Source organism: Dendrobates tinctorius, unplaced genomic scaffold, assembly GCF_039654945.1.
Source record: "Dendrobates tinctorius isolate UK_male_01 unplaced genomic scaffold, ASM3965494v1 ptg000022l, whole genome shotgun sequence".
Classification (NCBI taxonomy): domain Eukaryota; kingdom Metazoa; phylum Chordata; class Amphibia; order Anura; family Dendrobatidae; genus Dendrobates; species Dendrobates tinctorius.
The window spans coordinates 103071857-103090965 of record NW_027361690.1 but is presented as its reverse complement, the minus strand read 5'-3'; the positions used below and the strand labels follow the sequence as shown (position 1 = coordinate 103090965).

Here is a 19109-nt window from a genome sequence, read left to right as displayed (position 1 = left end):
AGCTCAGCAACTGAATGCAGCATGTCTGCAAGGAAGCGTCTTGTCACTATCACAGTCTATCTAAAGAGGTTCCCAGGGAAGTCTCTAATCACAGCATACAGCCCTCGATCTGGACACAGACTTCACATGGGGATCAGCACATAACTTATCTGTCACTGCAAACTCCAAATGTTCGTAGTCACGGGCTAGGGTCTCTGATTCTCTGCAGGTCTCAGTCTGTCCATGGGGTCAGGGCGCAGCTCCACTGACTCCACAGTACACAGTCTCACGTACTAACGTTCTGCTGTCCCTATGCACGATACCCCAGATTTTCTCTGTGACCGGGAGCTCTGTCTCTTCTGCAGTCTCTATCAGCGACCTTCCCCTTCAGCTCACCAGGCTGCACCGAGAGAAAGCCCGGGCAGATTTCCCGCTCTCTGCTCTCCTCTGCTGGCCCCCTGTGCTCAGCCCCTCCCCTATCCAATGGTCCTGTGCATGGAGCAGAGGAGGCAGCCCTCCCCCAGCTGCTCTTGTACTTCACCTCCTTACATTAGCAATGTGGCTGTCATTGTCCAATGGCTTGCCTCTTTCATAGTAAAAAACAACCTTCCTGTAAATCTTGCATGCAGTTTGACAGCAAAGGAGAGTGGAGAGACAAAGCCCCATCCCTACTTACTGTAATCCTGCCCTCACTTTTTTGTTGTTGGAGACGGATAACGTTAGAGAGCAGGGGGACACCTAGTGGCCATCACTTTGGAGTGTTCTCCTAGGGTGTAGCACATCATAATTTGCAAAATAATCAATTTCTACTGTATTTGCACAAAACAAAAAGTATGAGCCTCTAACTAGTTTTATAGGTCATCATCAAACTATTCCGAAGGCATAGTAATTGGGGTGGTCCATCCCTTCGCAAAATATTGTGACAAATGCAAGGACTGCACGTAGTGCTATCGATTTGTCTTGCCTGTTTTGCCCAGAGGGCTGTCTTTATTTTTGTGCTTAAACCTTGGTTTATGCTGTATCCAATAAACCAAGTGCATCCTTAAAGATGCAGTGTTCCCGTGACCACCTCTGTTTGCGGCCAAGTGAGCTGATCAACCACAATATGCATTATGTAGGTTAGGCTAGTTTCACACTTGCTTTTTTTTGCAGCGCGTTTTTCCCGCAAAAAAACGCATTAAAAAAACGCATACAAATGCATACAAACGCTGCGTTTTTTTCCAGCATTTTAATGCGCATGCAGGAAAAAAACGCAGCGTTTTTGCGCGTTTGTATGCGTTTTTTGTGCGTTTGCGTTTTTTTACAGATTTTGGAAAAACCCCACAAAAAAGAAAATACAACCATTCAACAACACACAAGACCAATGGGACTTCATTGTGGGTGTGGTATGTTAATATATATAGACCTTGTCTACAGTATTCTTCACATTTGCTTGATTCTTCTCGTGACCATGGATCTGCGCTGGAAGAGTTTTCACTTCAACTTGGATTTGGACATCGCGATGGCTCAGGCGTATGCAGTTGCTTGCCATGAACAAAGGAAGAGAGAGAGGCAGCGAAGACGGCGGCGTATGTGGATACATCCGATTGTTGAACTCCGGGAGAGCCGTGGGGCATACCACACCCTCTACAGCGAGCTACGTGCAAACCCGGAGAAATTTAATGATTATATCCGGATGTCCCACGAAAGTTTCATGGATTTGCTTGCTCGTGTCCAACAATCCATCCGGAGACAGGACACACAGCTCCGTCTTGCGATTCCTCCTGAAGAACGGCTACTGGTGACATTACGGTATGTTTTAAAAACAAAGGGGTGTGGTCTGATGTTTTTTTTTGGAAATTTAGTATTCAAAACCTTGGGTAATTAGTTTTCGTGAATGTACTAATATCTTATTTTATAGTTTTTAAAAATAATATACATAAATATTAATTTTACTTCTTTGTCTGTTCACAGATTCCTGGCGACTGGAGAAACCCTATCCTCACTACACTTCCAGTACCGTATTGGAATCTCTACCTTGTCTGGAATTGTTGCTGACACCTGCCGGGCTCTCTGGAATGTTCTTTGCCCAGAATTTATGCCCCTGCCCACCGCTGAAAAGTGGATGGAAATTGCTGACAAATTCTGGACAGTATGCAATTTTCCCAACTGTTTGGGAGCTGTTGATGGGAAACACATACGGATCATCAAACCCCAAAGAACGGGATCTGAGTACTATAATTACAAAAAGTACTTTTCAATAGTACTCATTGCAATTGCGGATGCCGGATGTATGTTTGTAGCAGTGGACATTGGAGCATTTGGCCGTGGTAATGACTCGCAGGCTTTTAAAAACTCAGACATGGGCCGGAGGTTGTATGGCAACCAATTTAATTTCCCTATGCCACGGCCTCTTCCTCACACCGAAGCTCCGCCACTGCCCTTTGTAATGGTTGGCGATGAGGCTTTTCAAATGTGCGGAAACTTACTGAAACCCTACTCCAGCCGGGACTTGGACCACACCAAAAAAATATTTAATTACAGGCTGACCAGGGCCAGAAGAACTGTCGAGTGTGCTTTTGGGATTCTTGTTTCCAGATGGCGAATTCTGGGCACGGCCATTAATCTTAAACTTGAAACAGTCGATGAGGTGGTGAAGGCCTGTGTGGTTCTACATAACTTTGTGATGGCTAAAGAGCACCCGACCTTTGAACTGGACGATGATGCTCCTAACCCATTGCCTGAATTCACTCAGCACACTCTCAGGTCATCCGTTGAAGTTGGCCAAATGAGGGACAAATTTGCGGCCTACTTTATTTCTGATGTAGGACGGGTGCACTGGCAAGATGAAATGGTGTAATGTTGTTGTTTATGGTAATAAAAATCCTTATTTGATACCATTACTGAGTGCACTATATTTTTTAAACTCCAATTAATTAAAAAACTTCCCATGTATAACTGAATTTTTTTATGTTCACACACCTGGGCAGGTAAATACACATATGAGTTAAAATTCAGCATTGCTAGTCTGCGTGAAATATATTGGAATGAGCAAAGCTGCAGGCCATGAATCATGAAACCATTTTTTTTTCAATCGAAAATTGTGCAACTAGTTTAAAACAAAGTATGTGATTTTCTCAAAACACAACCCTCAAAACCCAACCCCAATGAAAGTCCATGGGGAATACAAGTAAGTTACACTAGGCCTTGGAATGACTATACTAGGCCGTGGTATTTCAAATATGAGTATATTAGGCCTTGTGCCTACTAGTATATTCATATGTGAAATACCACGGCCTAGTATAGTCATAACAAGGCCACAAGGCCTACTCGATTTTGGCAAACTAGTATCTTGTTTCACAAAACTTGACAAGTTTCAACAGTTTGAAAATAGATTCTAGTTGGTAAAACTAGAGTTATTACACTAGGCCTTGTAATGACTATACTAGGCCGTGGTATTTCAAATATGAGTATAGTAGGCCTTGGGGCTAGTAGTATAGTAATATGTGAAATACCACGGCCTAGTATAGTCATACCAAGGCCTACTGTAATAACTCGATTTTTAACAACTAGCATCTTGTTTCACAAAAAACAAACTGGTGAAACTAGAAAGAAACTTATTTTTTAGACAAGTTTCAACAGTTTGTTTTTCATGAAACCAGATTCTATTTGGTAAAAATAGAGTTATTACACTAGGCCTTGGAATGAATATACTAGGCCGTGGTATTTCAAATATGAGTATAGTAGGCCTTGGTGCTAGTAGTATAGTAATATGTGAAATACCACGGCCTAGTATAGTCATACCAAGGCCTACTGTAATAACTTGATTTTTAACAACTAGCATCTTGTTTCACAAAAAACAAACTGGTGAAACTAGAAATAAACTTATTTTTTAGACAAGTTTCAACATTTTGTTTTTCATGAAACCAGATTATATTTGGTAAAACTAGAGTTATTACACTAGGCCTTGTAATGACTATACTAGGCCGTGGTATTTCAAATATGAGTATAGTAGGCCTTGGGGCTAGTAGTATAGTAATATGTGAAATACCACGGCCTAGTATAGTCATACCAAGGCCTACTGTAATAACTCGATTTTTAACAACTAGCATCTTGTTTCACAAAAAACAAACTGGTGAAACTAGAAAGAAACTTATTTTTTAGACAAGTTTCCACAGTTTGTTTTTCATGAAACCAGATTCTATTTGGTAAAACTAGAGTTATTGCACTAGGCCTTGGAATGACTATACTAGTCCATGTTATTTCACATATGACTATACTAGCCCTTGGGTTTGTTTTTAACATGTATTTACCCATCAGTGTGTGTGAGCGGCGCAAACAACATTAATGAAACTTATTAATGGTGAACCACAAATGTAAATTTATTTTTTATCACAAAAATAAAACTAAAAATTATTTTTTACGGCGTTTGGGGGCAGATGGTTTCAATTTGGGGGTGTGCAGGGAATATGCAACACTTGCAGTTGAAGACGGTGTTTGAGGGGAAGGGGCAACAAAACTTGTGGGGGAAGGTAGTCCAGTTAAGGGAATTAAAGTAGGAACACTTGTAGGAGAGGAAATCTGTTCAGGTACATTAGTTGTAATGGCATGTCGCCGTAGGCTTGTGTGCCTGGACCGACTTTGGCCCAATGCCCGCCTTGATTGATTTCGCCTTGAACTAGGGGCAAATATGGAATGCAGGTCCCCCGTCTGCTGGTATGGCTGCTGCTGCTGAGGTGGCGGCTGCTGCTGAGGTGGCGGCTGCTGCTGAGGTGGCTGCTGCTGCTGAGGTGGCGGCTGCTGCTGAGGTGGCTGCTGCTGCTGAGGTGGTTGCTGCTGCTGCTGAGGTGGCGGCTGCTGCTGAGGTGGCTGCTGCTGAGGTGGCTGCTGCTGCTGAGGTGGCTGCTGCTGCTCTTCGTTGTCAGTGCTCGTCCTTGCAGGAGGACTGGTGGCGGCAGTGATGGTCCAGGTTTGCAGAGTGGTGGTGGCAGGGCTACTACATGTTGTTGTAGCGGCAGGGCTGTTCCATGTTTGCCTAGTGGTGGCTGAGCTCCACGCATGCATGGGATTGGCGGTGGTGCTCCAGACAGGAGCAGCGCTTGCCATGGTGGTGTCGGTGAAGTGACCAGCTGCACTCAGACTTGTGGTGGTGTAACGGTGGGTGTCCTGGCTTTGAAGAGAGGTGTCCGTGCAGTGGTATGCAGCACAAGTCGGTAGTGAGGTGAAGCGAGTCAATGGTGGCACAGGTGGAAAGGACACCACTGACTGCTGACCGTACCGATTATGCTGCATAGCCTGCAAGAAAGCATTGTTGCAGGCCTGCAACACATTCAGCTGTTGATCAGGACTAAGGTGTTCCGCCATGCCCTTTTCAATCTTACTAAAAAAATGGTGTGCTGGTCTGTTGAGGTCGGCCTCCAGACGGTCAAGGCGCTGTTCTACAGAATTGAAGCGGTGTTCAAAGTGGTTAAAACCACGTTCCATCAGTGCAAAACCGCTTTCAACTCTGTCGGACAGTGACTTGAGGCTGGAATTAAATGTCTCGCTCAAATGCATAAACTCGGGCAAGACATTCCTGTCCAAGGCCCTCTGCCGCTGGCGGGTAGTGCCCGCATAACCAGTGGCAGAGACCTGGGACAGGGGAACACCTGATGGCCCAGCTTCCTGGTCACCAGCTGTGTGTGTGTGGGACCTGCAAGGTGCTTCCTGGCTGTCGGATGGCTGGGACGGGTCAGAGGACGTCCGAGGAAGGACGGCTCCAGGGCCAGGTTGCAGGGTGCTGCTCCAGGTGCTGTGGAAGAAAGGAAAATCATTACTACCATGCCTTTACAAGAAGCATCAGCTGTGGATTAGAAAAACACAGATTAATAAAAATAAAAACCCAAAATGTATAATACTTACGATCTTGTGGCAAGGACCGGTCTTAGGAACTGCAACGCGTGATAGTGACGGTATCTAGTTCTGGTCCTTGACGCAGATCCACTGCGAACCTGGCCCTCAGCACGAACATCACTGTTGAAGCGGTCCTTGATCGAACGCCAACGTGTTCGGACTTTGTCCACTGTTGATAAAAAAAAACAGTGCCGTCAAGGACAACAGTCACTGCGGCACAATGTAGCAATACAATACTCAAAGCAGTCACTGTAGACCCCGATGACACTGTTGGGTTTCCTGCTAGAATACGCCTAGCACGAAACCCAACAGTGCCGTCAAGGACAACAGTCACTGCGGCACAATGTAGCAATACAATACTCAAAGCAGTCACTGTAGACCACGATGACACTGTTGGGTTTCCTGCTAGAATACGCCTAGCACGAAACCCAACAGTGCCGTCAAGGACAACAGTCACTGCGGCACAATGTAGCAATACAATACTCAAAGCAGTCACTGTAGACCCCGATGACACTGTTGGGTTTCCTGCTCGAATACACCTAGCAAGAAACCCAACAGTGCCGTCAAGGACAACAGTCACTGCGGCACAATGTAGCAATACAATACTCAAAGCAGTCACTGTAGACCACGATGACACTGTTGGGTTTCCTGCTAGAATACGCCTAGCACGAAACCCAACAGTGCCGTCAAGGACAACAGTCACTGCGGCACAATGTAGCAATACAATACTCAAAGCAGTCACTGTAGACCCCGATGACACTGTTGGGTTTCCTGCTCGAATACACCTAGCAAGAAACCCAACAGTGCCGTCAAGGACAACAGTCACTGCGGCACAATGTAGCAATACAATACTCAAAGCAGTCACTGTAGACCCCGATTACACTGTTGGGTTTCCTGCTAGAATACGCCTAGCACGAAACCCAACAGTGCCGTCAAGGACAACAGTCACTGCAGCACAATGTAGCAATACAATACTCAAAGCAGTCACTGTAGACCCCGATGACACTGTTGGGTTTCCTGCTCGAATACACCTAGCACGAAACCCAACAGTGCCGTCAAGGACAACAGTCACTGCGGCACAATGTAGCAATACAATACTCAAAGCAGTCACTGTAGACCCCGATGACACTGTTGGGTTTCCTGCTAGAATACACCTAGCACGAAACCCAACAGTGCCGTCAAGGACAACAGTCACTGCGTCACAATGTAGCAATACAATACTCAAAGCAGTCACTGTAGACCACGATGACACTGTTGGGTTTCCTGCTAGAATACGCCTAGCACGAAACCCAACAGTGCCGTCAAGGACAACAGTCACTGCGGCACAATGTAGCAATACAATACTCAAAGCAGTCACTGTAGACCCCGATGACACTGTTGGGTTTCCTGCTAGAATACGCCTAGCACGAAACCCAACAGTGCCGTCAAGGACAACAGTCACTGCGGCACAATGTAGCAATACAATACTCAAAGCAGTCACTGTAGACCCCGATGACACTGTTGGGTTTCCTGCTAGAATACGCCTAGCACGAAACCCAACAGTGCCGTCAAGGACAACAGTCACTGCGGCACAATACAGAGCAGGGAAATACTCACTAAACGCCTTTTTGGCGGATGCTGTGGCGCTGTCCCAGCCATCCATCAACGCTGCGGCCACCTCATTCCATAGCCGCCGGGTCACCACATTGTCCTTGTACAGCCGGTCACGGCTGTCCCACAACGGCGAACGCTCCTGGACCAGGCTGATGAGCTGCTCATTATCCAGGTAGACGTCTTCATCCCGTTGTGGAACCTAGACAAAACACATTCATTAGAATAATCAAATTTAAATTGACTAAAAAGTTACAAAAAAAGAAACAAAAAAAAGAGTAAAAATAGAAGATAAAAAAAAAATAAAGAACATTACAAATCATTTGATACTTACATTCCGTATCACCACCGGGACTTGGCTTCACTGCTCCTGCTCTTCACCCTCACTATTCCCGTCCACAGATGATGATGACGATGTCTGAAAGTTGAAAAAAACGTAAGAGATTTGGAGAAGCAGCAGATATACTTACCAGATGCACGAAAATAATCACCTCACGGTCTGCTTGCGCCAATTCCTGCCGCGATGGGGAATACTCAGATTCTGAAGACATACTGCATGTAAAAATAATAAAAATCATTAGTACATACATAATTTAAAAGGACAGGCATATAATGTAATATACTCACATTCTTTGCTGATATAATGGGTTCTTGGTTGAATGTCTGCTCTTCAATCTGTCTAGTGTAGTAGTGGCAGAGTTTTGGCAGGCACCTCCTTTATATAGACTTTTTTTTTTTGACTTTAGAAGATTCTAACTAGGATAAAAAGTGGACACCACCCAAAAAACGCAGCGCTAAAAAATCGCATACCTGCGCATGCCAGTGCGCACGTATGCGCATCCATAGGCTATAATGGCCATTTTTAGCGCAAAACGTGCGCATACGTGCGCATGCGATTTTTTCAAGGGCCAAAAAATGCAACATGCAGCGTCTGGAAAATACCAACGCACACCCCAAAAAAACGCAGCGCATGAAAATCGCATACATGCGCTTACAAGCGCGCAGGTATGCGCACCCATGTTAAATATAGGGGAAAAATCGCATGCGCACGTATGCGTTTTTTTCCAGCGCTAAAAAACGCAAATGTGAAACCAGCCTCACACTTATAGCTTGAGAACTGTAATTTTGACAAGCAGACTGATTTGCACAGATCAGTTTGCTTCTAAAGTTACCTTCACTCGTAATGTGTCCAATATAAAGAGAGCCACATTCATCTTCATACTTAGTGCAGTCAGTAATATGTCGTACCTGTACAGTTACTTCCAGCATCCTGATGGTTAATCCTGGTTTCTTTGTTGGCTTGGACACTCCTATGTTCTAAACAAACATCTGTCTGGCACTTAATCATACCTAATTCTGCAGAAGAGAGGCCATATTTACTTTGTAATGACATCAATAGGCCATAAATATTGCAGCTCTTGTATACTTGCAGTTGAAGAGATGCCTCATCCTGACATTTAACTGTTTGCTAAGCTCCTTGTTCTGTTTGCTGACGGTTTTTCTCACTTATCAACTGTCATTGCTGGATTTTTCTTTCTTTGCTGTGAAATGAAGGAGGAAGGTATGCAGGCTGTCATGTGAAGACAGATGATACGGGAAGAAAGAGCACATCCTGCCAGCCCATGATGATATGCACTTGAGTTTCTAGAATAAGCCACGAGACCAGGAAATATGAAATCAGCACCTATTAGAGTATACTTAACCCTCCACAAACGCTACTTTTCTGTATAGGAGTCAGAATATTATTACCATCTTTATTCTCATCGCCAGGGCCATATTTGCCACTAGGCATCCGAGGGCACGTGCCTACGGCGGCAGGTTGTGGGGGTTGCCACCATGAAAGGAATATTATTACATTTTTTAATTTCCCCCTTCTTATTTCCGCTGGACTGGGTATGAAATCCTCCATATTTATTAGTCAGAGAAGTACTGATCAGCTCCCTGTCTGAAAGAGGAAGCTAAATGAAAGAAGTAAAGGATCTATGATGACATCAAGCCCATGTGACTTAGATGTGGAGCCATGCAATAGCTTGCAAGTGAAATGTATTCCTGGGCAGGAAACAGCACAAGAGAAGAGAAGAAGAGGCACTAGTGACAGGTAATTAGGGAACTGGAGTACATATGGGGGTGCAGGCTAAGTGAGGGTACAGATGGGGGTGCAGGCTGTATGTGGGGGTACATATGGGGGTGCAGAATATAGGTGCGGTACTTATGGGTGTGCAGGCTGTACAGTATGTGGAAGGTATATATGGGGGTGCAGGCTGTATGTGGGGGTAGATATGGGGTGCAAAATATATGTGGGGTGCTGGATGCATATGGAGTGCAGAATATATATGGGGAACATATGGGGTGCAGGTTATATGTGGAGAGACATATGGCGGGTGCAGGCTATATGTGGGGTACATATATGCGGTGCTAGAGAAATATGGGAGTACATATATGGGGGTACATGCTACATTTGGGGGGTACATATAGGGGGTGCAGGCTATATGTGAGGGTACATATGGAGGAGCAGGCTACGTATAAGGTGTACATATAGGGTTGCAGGCTCTATGTAGGATACATATAGGTGGGTGCAGGCTATATGTGAGGGTACATATGGGTGGGTGCAGGCTATATGTGAGGGTACATATGGGTGGGTACAGGCTACATGTGGGGCTATATATGGGGGTGCTGGCTATATGTGGGTGTGCATATGCAAGTGCAGGCTATATGTGGGGGTACATATTGGAGTGCAGGCTACATATGGGGTGCTGGCTATATGTGGAGGTTCATATGAGAGTGCAGGCTATATGTAGGGGTAGATATGAGGGTGCAGGCTATATGTGAGTGTACATATGGGGGTACAGGCTATGTGGGCAGCATGGTGGCCTTAGTGATTAGCACTATTGCTTTGAAGAGCTGGGGTGCTGGATTTAAATCCCACCAATGACAACATGTGAAAAGAGTTTGTAAGTTCTTCCCGTATTTGTGTCCAAAGCGGACAGTGTAGTTGTTAAGGAAGGATGGTTTGACAATTATTGTTCATAAGGAAGGACAGTGTGACGGCCATATTTCATGGGGAGGGATGGGGTGGCATTATAATATACAGTTAGGTCCACATATATTTAGACAGAGACAACATTTTTCTAATTTTGGTTCTAGACATTACCACAATGAATTTTAAACAAAACAATTCAGATGCAGTTGAAGTTCAGACTTTCAGCTTTCATTTGAGGGTTTCCACATTAAAATTGGATGAAGGGTTTAGTAGTTTCAGCTCCTTAACATGTGCCACCCTGTTTTTAAAGGGACCAAAAGTAATTGGACAGATTAAATAATTGTAAATAAAATGTTAATTTCTAGTACATTTTTTTTTTCACTTGATTCAATAGTCCCCTTAGGAGACATGAAGCTGCGATATTCCTTTTGCTTGTGCTAGACATAGCAGGACTTCAGCCCTGCTATGCGTAGCAGAAATCAGCATCTCCAATGAATGTAAGCCATGAGGGGTCTTCTGCAGACCTCCAGTTGTTATGCCAACCCATCTGTGCCACACGATCATGTGACAATGGCACCAATTGGTGGGGTTTGTGGCACACATCCAGTTTGCACACGTTAAATGCCGCTGACAGTGATTGACAGTGGCATTTAACATGAAACAGCTGTGGGTGGATTGCGATTCCACCCACGGCTGTTAGAGACACATGGCAGCTGATCACATCAGCTGTCATGTGCCAGGAAAGATGCGGACTCAGCGCCGGAGCCCACATCAAATGGAGGGATATGACCTATGACGTACCTGTAAGTCATAGGTCATGAAGGATTTATCAACATATGGAAAATGCAACAACATAACATGTATCAGCACATAATGGTATATGGGGCAGAAGAACTTATCCTCAAGGGCAAGCAATGCAGTGTTTGAGTTCAATAGATACTCTAAGGGTACATACACCACTCAGCCCATGCTCAAATATAAGCTAAGTGCTTCTGCCCCTTTGTTTGAGCAATTATTGGGATTCTCAAAACCTAGACCTCCACAAATAACTACTAAAAAGGCACTGGAGCAGATCAAATAATATTTAAAAGTTAAGGTATCCTACCTAATTTAAAAAGATTCCTATAACTAAAAATGGTTTCAAAAATCAAAGAAATTCATGTCGGTGGTGAACACAATATCGTTTACCTAGTAAATATGATACTACTTGTGATCGGCTTAGCTGTATGTCAAAAAGTAGCTCAGCCGAACATAGCGAGTAATTCCTTCTCACCGAAGCTTAAATGTTGTGAGAATGTCCAGAACCAAAATAGGTCACTCCCACACTGTTAGCCAAAATTTCCAAATTTCAGAGAGCATCGTAATAATGAATGAGCTTTTCACTGCAGGTTGAGAATGACAACTATGAATGGTGATGGAAAAGTGGGTTCAGCATAATAGCAGGATGCATGCATTTCCAAACATCTGGAAATTTTTATTGCAAAATATAGCATTTTCATGATGGCCACAACCTCCAAGTTACCCATTTGGAGGTGAAAACCTCAGCTCCAAAGAAGACTGACGTACTTCTTTCCTCTTGAGAATTCTCTATTGATAAGGTATCACTAAATTGTTTGTATAGTGCAAGCTAATTTTGTCCACTTGTATGTCCATGTGTAAAAACTCATCCCCAGATCAGGAGGGTATATGCTGATGTGGCGCCCCTGAGGCTCAGTCGCCACAGAGGTACTGCACCTCCTCCTGAGGTGCCATGCTCCACCATCCAGGTAAGGTGGAGACTCCCAACCACACTCCAACACCTGCATCCCACACAAAATAGTAGTGTAGCAAAGCACCCATTGGTGACTCCCTGCTTGGGACACGAAACGTGCTGGGAGGTGGGTGGAGTTAGTATATATTACAAAGAGCGGGAAGAGTTTAGGGATTCATTCTTTCAGGCATTCACTCATTCTGGATTCAGTGATTCAGTCACTGAGAGTGAGTGAGGATGCAGAAGGACAGAGAGTGAGATAGAGAAGATCCCCGGGAGAGGGATGGATGAAGGAAGTGCTGCAGCAGGCCACAGTGATCTGGATCTGCTGGCACAAGAAAGAGACATAGAAAGGAAACCTGATTTTTCCATAGAAAGAAAGGATTAGTACGGAACGTGAGGAGTAAGAGAGAACAGAGGACGTGGGTTAGAGGAGAACCCTTCCTAGAAGTTCTAAGCGCAAGGCCGGAGCCTGGTCCCCGAGGTTGTATGGATACTAATGATCCTGCAGCAGACACCGGTGGAGTCGAAGCTAACAATACTTTATTCCGACATCAGACTTGGGGGCACAACAGCATTAGAGAAGTGAGCCGGGACTAGGAAGCAAGGAGTCCCCGAAGCAGGCTACAGCTGTCTGCCATACAAGGAAAGTTCATAAGAACATTGGACAGGAGGAACTCCAGTGTAACTCAGTACTAGGAGTATTTCATTTAAATGAGCTATAAGAGGAGACGTTCTGAAAGGCACATGTTGGCGGAGTGTTGGAAAGGAGTATTCCATCTGGCCTGGAGGTTGACCTAGTCCCTGACCCGGAGGACACGGCACGGAGGCAGGCACCTGTTTGCACCACAGACTGTGAGTAAAGCTTTGGAACTACATGCCCTGGTGTCCTCCACTCATTCCTGCGCCAACACTCCCGGCACTGCTACATCTTGGTGCCCGACATTGCCTCACCTACGCCTTCCCTTGGCCTCTACCTCTACACTGCCCTGGGACTACAGCTCCACCTGTGGGGAGCTATAACATCTCTGCTGCACCATACCATCAGTCCCAGAGGATCTGCATGCAGCTTCGGCTTAACATCTCCTTTGCCGAACACCACAGGTGGCGTCACAAACTATTCATTTAATCAACTACATTCCACCATTCAATCTCCCTTTTACTTGGGCGCCCAGGGCCACGGACTGGGTCACCGCTGCTGTGACATTCCCATCTGAGAGACCGGCCCGGTACCGAGTACCCCACAGCCCTGGGAGGGTGACCCACTGACCAGGTCCAAAAATTTTAACTCAACTGTTGGGTCATATGTAAAATATGAAAAGCTGAAGGCTACAGTTCTCCTTTGTAGTGATTCACTATCCTAAAAATAGGAACGTGCTAAACAGCCTACTGATGTTGGTGTTTTGGCTTGGATCAGGTACTTAGTTTCTGCTTTTGGTTGTTGGCATAGGGCTGCAGCTGGTATGTGGCTTTATCACGGTTCAGGGGATTGCAAAACCCTTGAAGCAGAAGTTTTCACTCAGTCACTCATTGGAGACCACTTTCCAAGAGTTTTCCGTCTATGCTGGTTCACTCCTAAGTGAAGATCATGGATTTTGAAGAATTTTTAGGACTTTTCTCTGCTACAGACACCATTTGCCGGAAAAACAAGTTGTTTTTAAAGGAAGGTCATGTGAAGCACAATCAATGGCATCATACCTAAAGCACCACCAGTTTGGCAATTATACACTCAACAATGAACAATATGGCATCTGTATCTACTCTAGGAACATTTAGGGAATGTGTCGTAAGAAAATTAACTACAGTATGAATCAAGTTTTTATTATTATTATGGTTTGCTTATATCGCACCATCATATTCTAAAGCCCTTAACAGACTTTATCATCACTGTCCCCATTATGGCTCACAACCTACATTCCCTATCAGTATGTGGATTGTGGAGGAAACCAGAGAACCAGGAGGAAACCCACACAAACACAGGGAGAATATACAAAAATTACTATGTTAAATTTATTTATTTTTTATTTGGTAATATTATTTTATATTTTTCATATCATGATCTGCAACTTTCACATTGGCCAATGGGGATACTCAGTGTTCCCCAACTACAGTCCTCAAGAGCTGCCAACAGATCATGTTTTAAGGATTTTCTTTGTATAAATGTCACCTGGGCAATACTAACGAAGTACTAAAAACATGATCTGCTGGTGGCTCTTGAGGAATGGATTTGGGGAACACTGGTCCAGACTAAGGGTGTGTGCACACGTTGCGGATTATGATGCGGATTTCACAAAATCCGCCGGTAAATCCGCAGGTCAAAAGACCTGTGGTTTATCTGCGGATTAGCCTACGGTTTGACACCTGTACAATCGAGCAAGTGTGAAACCGCTGCGGATTCCACGCAAAGAAGTGACATGCTGCGGATTTGAAACCGCAGCAAATCCGCGCGGGAAAAATCTGCAGAATGTGCACTGCGGTTTTTGTTTTCCATTGAAAATAAAGGTACTGTACACCACAGCAAAAACTGCTGCGGATCCGCAGGGCCAAATCCGCTGCGGATCCGCAGCAGAATCCGCAACGTGTGCACAGACCTTAATTCTTTCTGTTACTTCAGGAAATCCACATGAACATTTGCATCAACAAACTGACTACTATTTTGTATAGAAGCATCTACTGAGCATTTCATAAAGTCATTGTGACCGAATGGGTAACAGAGGTAGATATGACATCACCTATTGTGATTGGTGAATAATGTGTTATTGTCACCTGTGTTTAGAGGGGTTATCTGTCATTGTGCCTGTGATGACTTCTGAAAAGTTTTCCATAAAGAATAAGAAATTTGAGTCTAAAATAGTCCAGGGGGCCGAAAATTGCAAGATTTCAGATTTTCTTATTTCACTTCAGAAAAATCATGCAATAAGTCATTTTTCATGATATATTCCCTTTAATCTGAATTTTTCAACTACGTCACTAAAGCTCATATCACGGGATAGAATCATATTAATAAAACATGGCACAACAAGCATTATGATAAAATATGATTCCTCACTTAGTAATAATCATTTATGAACAACCCAAAACAAGGGCATCTTCCAGACCCCATTCCCTTATATCAGCCAATGTGCAGCTCAGGTACAGTGTGAACGCTGACAAGTGTCTAGCACATAATGTAAAATAATTAGCACCTGTCTATCACTGCCAAGGCTATGCACACGATGATTCTCATTTCGTTGGCATAAATTTCAATCAAGATAATATTATTCAGTCTGGCTCTTCATCATAAATTATGGCAAATAGCGATGAATTTTTACTTACCTTTTTAGATGTGATTTATGAGCAGGTCTGTGTCCAGAACTGATCTTACAAAACTTGAAAGTTGATGGCAATCTACCGGAGAAAAATGCCGGACTGCCGTCGTAAAGTTTATGATTGCTAAATTCTATTTAAAAGTATTACTGATGCACATACGATGATAAACGGGAAAAATTAAGTCCTATGTTCAAGCAGATTTGCGAACTCAGGTTGCCCTGGATGCAGTGGTGTAACGCGCGGGTAGACACAGGACACAGACAGAAGAGGGTCCCTTTACAAGTACAGTACATGGGCCCTAATGATGCAAAATTCCACCTGTTGTGGATGTGGTAATGCCCCCCCTTACCTCTTGTACCCCAGAGCAAATTTTTAAAATACAGTAATTTTCTAAATTTTAATTCTTATACCCTTAAACCAGAGAGTTCTGTCACACAAAAAAATTCACAAATAAGTAACATTCCCCACATGTCTACTTTACATCTGCATCATTTTTTTAAACATATTTTTTGTGTTAGGAAGTTAGAAAGGTTAAAAGTTGATCAGCAATTTCTCATTTTTCCATCAAAATTTACAAAACCATTTTTTTTATGGACCACATCACATTGGAAGTGACTTTGGGGGGGCTATACAACAGAAAATACCCAAAAGTGACACCATTCTAAAACCTGCACTTTTAAACGTCCTCAAAAACCACATTCAAGAAGTGTATTAACCCTTTAGGTGCTTCACAGGAATTAATGAAATGTGGAAGGAAAAAATTAACATTTTACTTTTTTCATAAAAATTTTACTTTTACGCCAAACTTTTTATTTTTTCAACGCTAACAGGAGAAGATGCACCATACAGTTTGATGTGCAATTTATCTTGAGTACGCCGATACTCAATATCTGGATAAGAAAACTATTGCAGGGGTGTATGGCAGCACTTAGAAGGGAAGGAGTGCCATTTGACTTTTTGAACAAAAAATTTGCTGGAATTATTAGCGGATGCCATATTGTGCTTGGAGAGCCTCTGATATACCTAAACAGTGGAATTCCCAGACAAGTGACCCCATTTTGGAAACTAGACCCCTCAAGAAATGTAACTAGATGTGTGGTGAGCACCTTAAACCCCCATGTGCTTCACAAAAGTTTATAACATAGAGACATGAAAAATATCTAATTATTTCCCACAAAAATGATCTTTTAGCCCTACATTTTGCATTTTCACAAGGATAACAGGAGAAAATGCACCACAAAATTTGTTGTGCAATTTCTCCTGAGTACGCTGATACTTAATATGTGGAGGAAAACTACTGTTTGGGCGCATGGCAGGGCTCAGAAGGGAAGGAGCATCATTTAAGTTTTTGAATGTAATATTTCCTGGAATATTTAGCGGGTGTCTTGTCCCATTTGGAGAGCCCCTGATGTGCCTAAATAGTGGAAACCTCCCACAAGTGACCCTATTTTGGAAACTAGACCCCTCATTGAATGTATATAGATGTGTGGTAAGCACCTTGAAGCCCAGGTGCTTCACAGAAGTTTATAACATAGAGCCATGAAAATAAAAAAGCTAAAATTAATTTAACCCCCAATTGTTTATTTTTACAAGAGTAAAAAGAGAAAATGGAACCCAAGTTTTGTTGTGCAATTTCTCCTGAGTAGGCAAAAACTCTATATGTGGGGGAAAATTACTGTTTGCGCTCACGGAAGGAGTGACATTTTTTAACGCAGATTTTGCTTGAATGATCTGTTAAGTCAAGCTTGGAGAGCCCCTGATGCGCCTAAATGGTGGATGCCTCCCACAAGTGACTCCATTTTGGAAACTAGACCCTTCAAGAAATGTATATAGACAGTGGTGAGCACTTTAACCCAAAGAATCACGTAATTTTACAACGTTGATCTCTGAAAATGAAAAAAAAATATTTTCCCCACAAAAGTGATTTTAGCCCCATGTTTTTTTTCAATTTCCCAAGGATAGTAGGAGACTATGGACACAAAAATCTGTTGTGCAATTTCTTCTGAGTACAACGATATCCCATATGTCACATATTGGAATTCAGATTTTGCTGAATTGGTTTGAGGGTGCCATGTTACATTTGAGGAGCCCATGAGGTGCCAGAACAGCAAAAAAAACCCATAAGTTTAATTATTTTTACTCACTTATATAGCACCATTAATTTCACAGCGCTTTACATACATTATCAGCACTGTCCCCATTTGGGATCATAATCTACATTCCCTATCAGTATGTCTTTGGAATGTGGGAGGAAACCGGAGAACCTGGAGGAAACCCATGCAAATATGGGGAGAACATACAAACTCCTTGAAGATGTTGTCCTTCATGAGATTTGAACCCAGGACCCCAGCTCTGCAAGGCTGCAGTGCTAACCACTGAGCGTCCGTGCCTAAGTGACATCTAATGGTGCAGCGATCATAATGACACCACAGGAGTATCACAGAATTCTATACCATTGGGCAGTGAAGAAAAAATTACATTTTTACCACCAAAATTTGGTTTTAGCCCCAGATTTTACATTTTCAGACTAGGAAATGGGTAAAAATTATTATTATTATTTATATAGCAGCATTGATTCCATGTTGCTATACATGAGAAGGGGTTACATACAAATTACTAATGACAGACTGAGAGGGGAGAGGACCCTGCCCTTGTGGGCTTACATTCTATAGAATGGTGGGGAAGGAAACAGAAGGTTGGGGGGTATGGCACCAAAAAATGGCACCAAAATTCGTCATCCAATTTTTGCTGAATGTAGAAATACCCCATATGTGGCTATACAGTACTGCTTAGCAACACGGCGAGACTTGGGGGGTGAAGGCGCTATTTGCCTTCTGGAGCGCAGAATTTCCTAGAATAGTTTGTGGACTCAATATACAGAACCCCAAGTAATAAAAAGGCAGAATCCCCCTTAAGTGACCCCATTTCAAGTGCATGGGTATTTTCTCTCATCGGTACAGAAATGCCAAACATGTTGACGCAATATGTGGCTTAGACACACTGGGGCTGAGAAAGGAGCTGTGCATTTGGATTTAGGAGTGCAGAATTTGCTGGATTTCTTTCGGGTCGTGAATAGCCATTTCGCTTTTCCAGAGACTTTGTTCTACCAGTAACATGGAAATTCCCTATATTTCTGTTAACAGATGATGGACCTCAGTGGGGACTTTATTTTTTGATGGATAGAGTTGAAGCTTTTGTTATAAACATTTTACATAACATTTTGGATCACATTTATCCGCCGCTCTATGCTGAGCACTTACTTTTGGGTTTCCATATAAATCTCTGAGGGATCCATCTAATATATAAAGCTCAAAGTGTGTGTGCATGTATGTATGTGTGTGTATGTATGTGTGTGTGTATGTACAGTATGTATGTGTGTGTGTGTGTGCAAGTGTGTGTGTATGTATGTGTGTGTGTATGTATGTATGTGTGTGTGTATGTATGTATGTGTGTGTATGTATGTATGTGTGTGTGTATGTATGTATGTGTGTGTGCATGTGTGTGTGTATGTATGTATGTGTGTGTGTGCATGTGTGTGTGTATGTATGTATGTGTGTGTGTATGTATGTATGTGTGTGTGTGTGTGTGCATGTGTGTGTGTATGTATGTATGTGTGTGTATGTATGTATG

General features: G+C 43.3%; 1 protein-coding gene across 1 annotated transcript in view; it reads left to right on the top strand.

Annotated features, from left to right (window-relative positions):
- The first annotated feature begins 1328 nt into the window (after positions 1-1328).
- The window catches only part of LOC141084439 (uncharacterized), a 32396-nt gene continuing 14615 nt past the window's right edge, over positions 1329-19109 (top strand). Inside the window, exons 1-2 of the mRNA XM_073569163.1 lie at positions 1329-1770; positions 1933-2404. Of these exons, the coding sequence (XP_073425264.1) occupies positions 1343-1770; positions 1933-2404 (900 nt within the window). The 5' untranslated portion in view covers positions 1329-1342. The remainder of the gene's footprint in view (positions 1771-1932; positions 2405-19109) is intronic.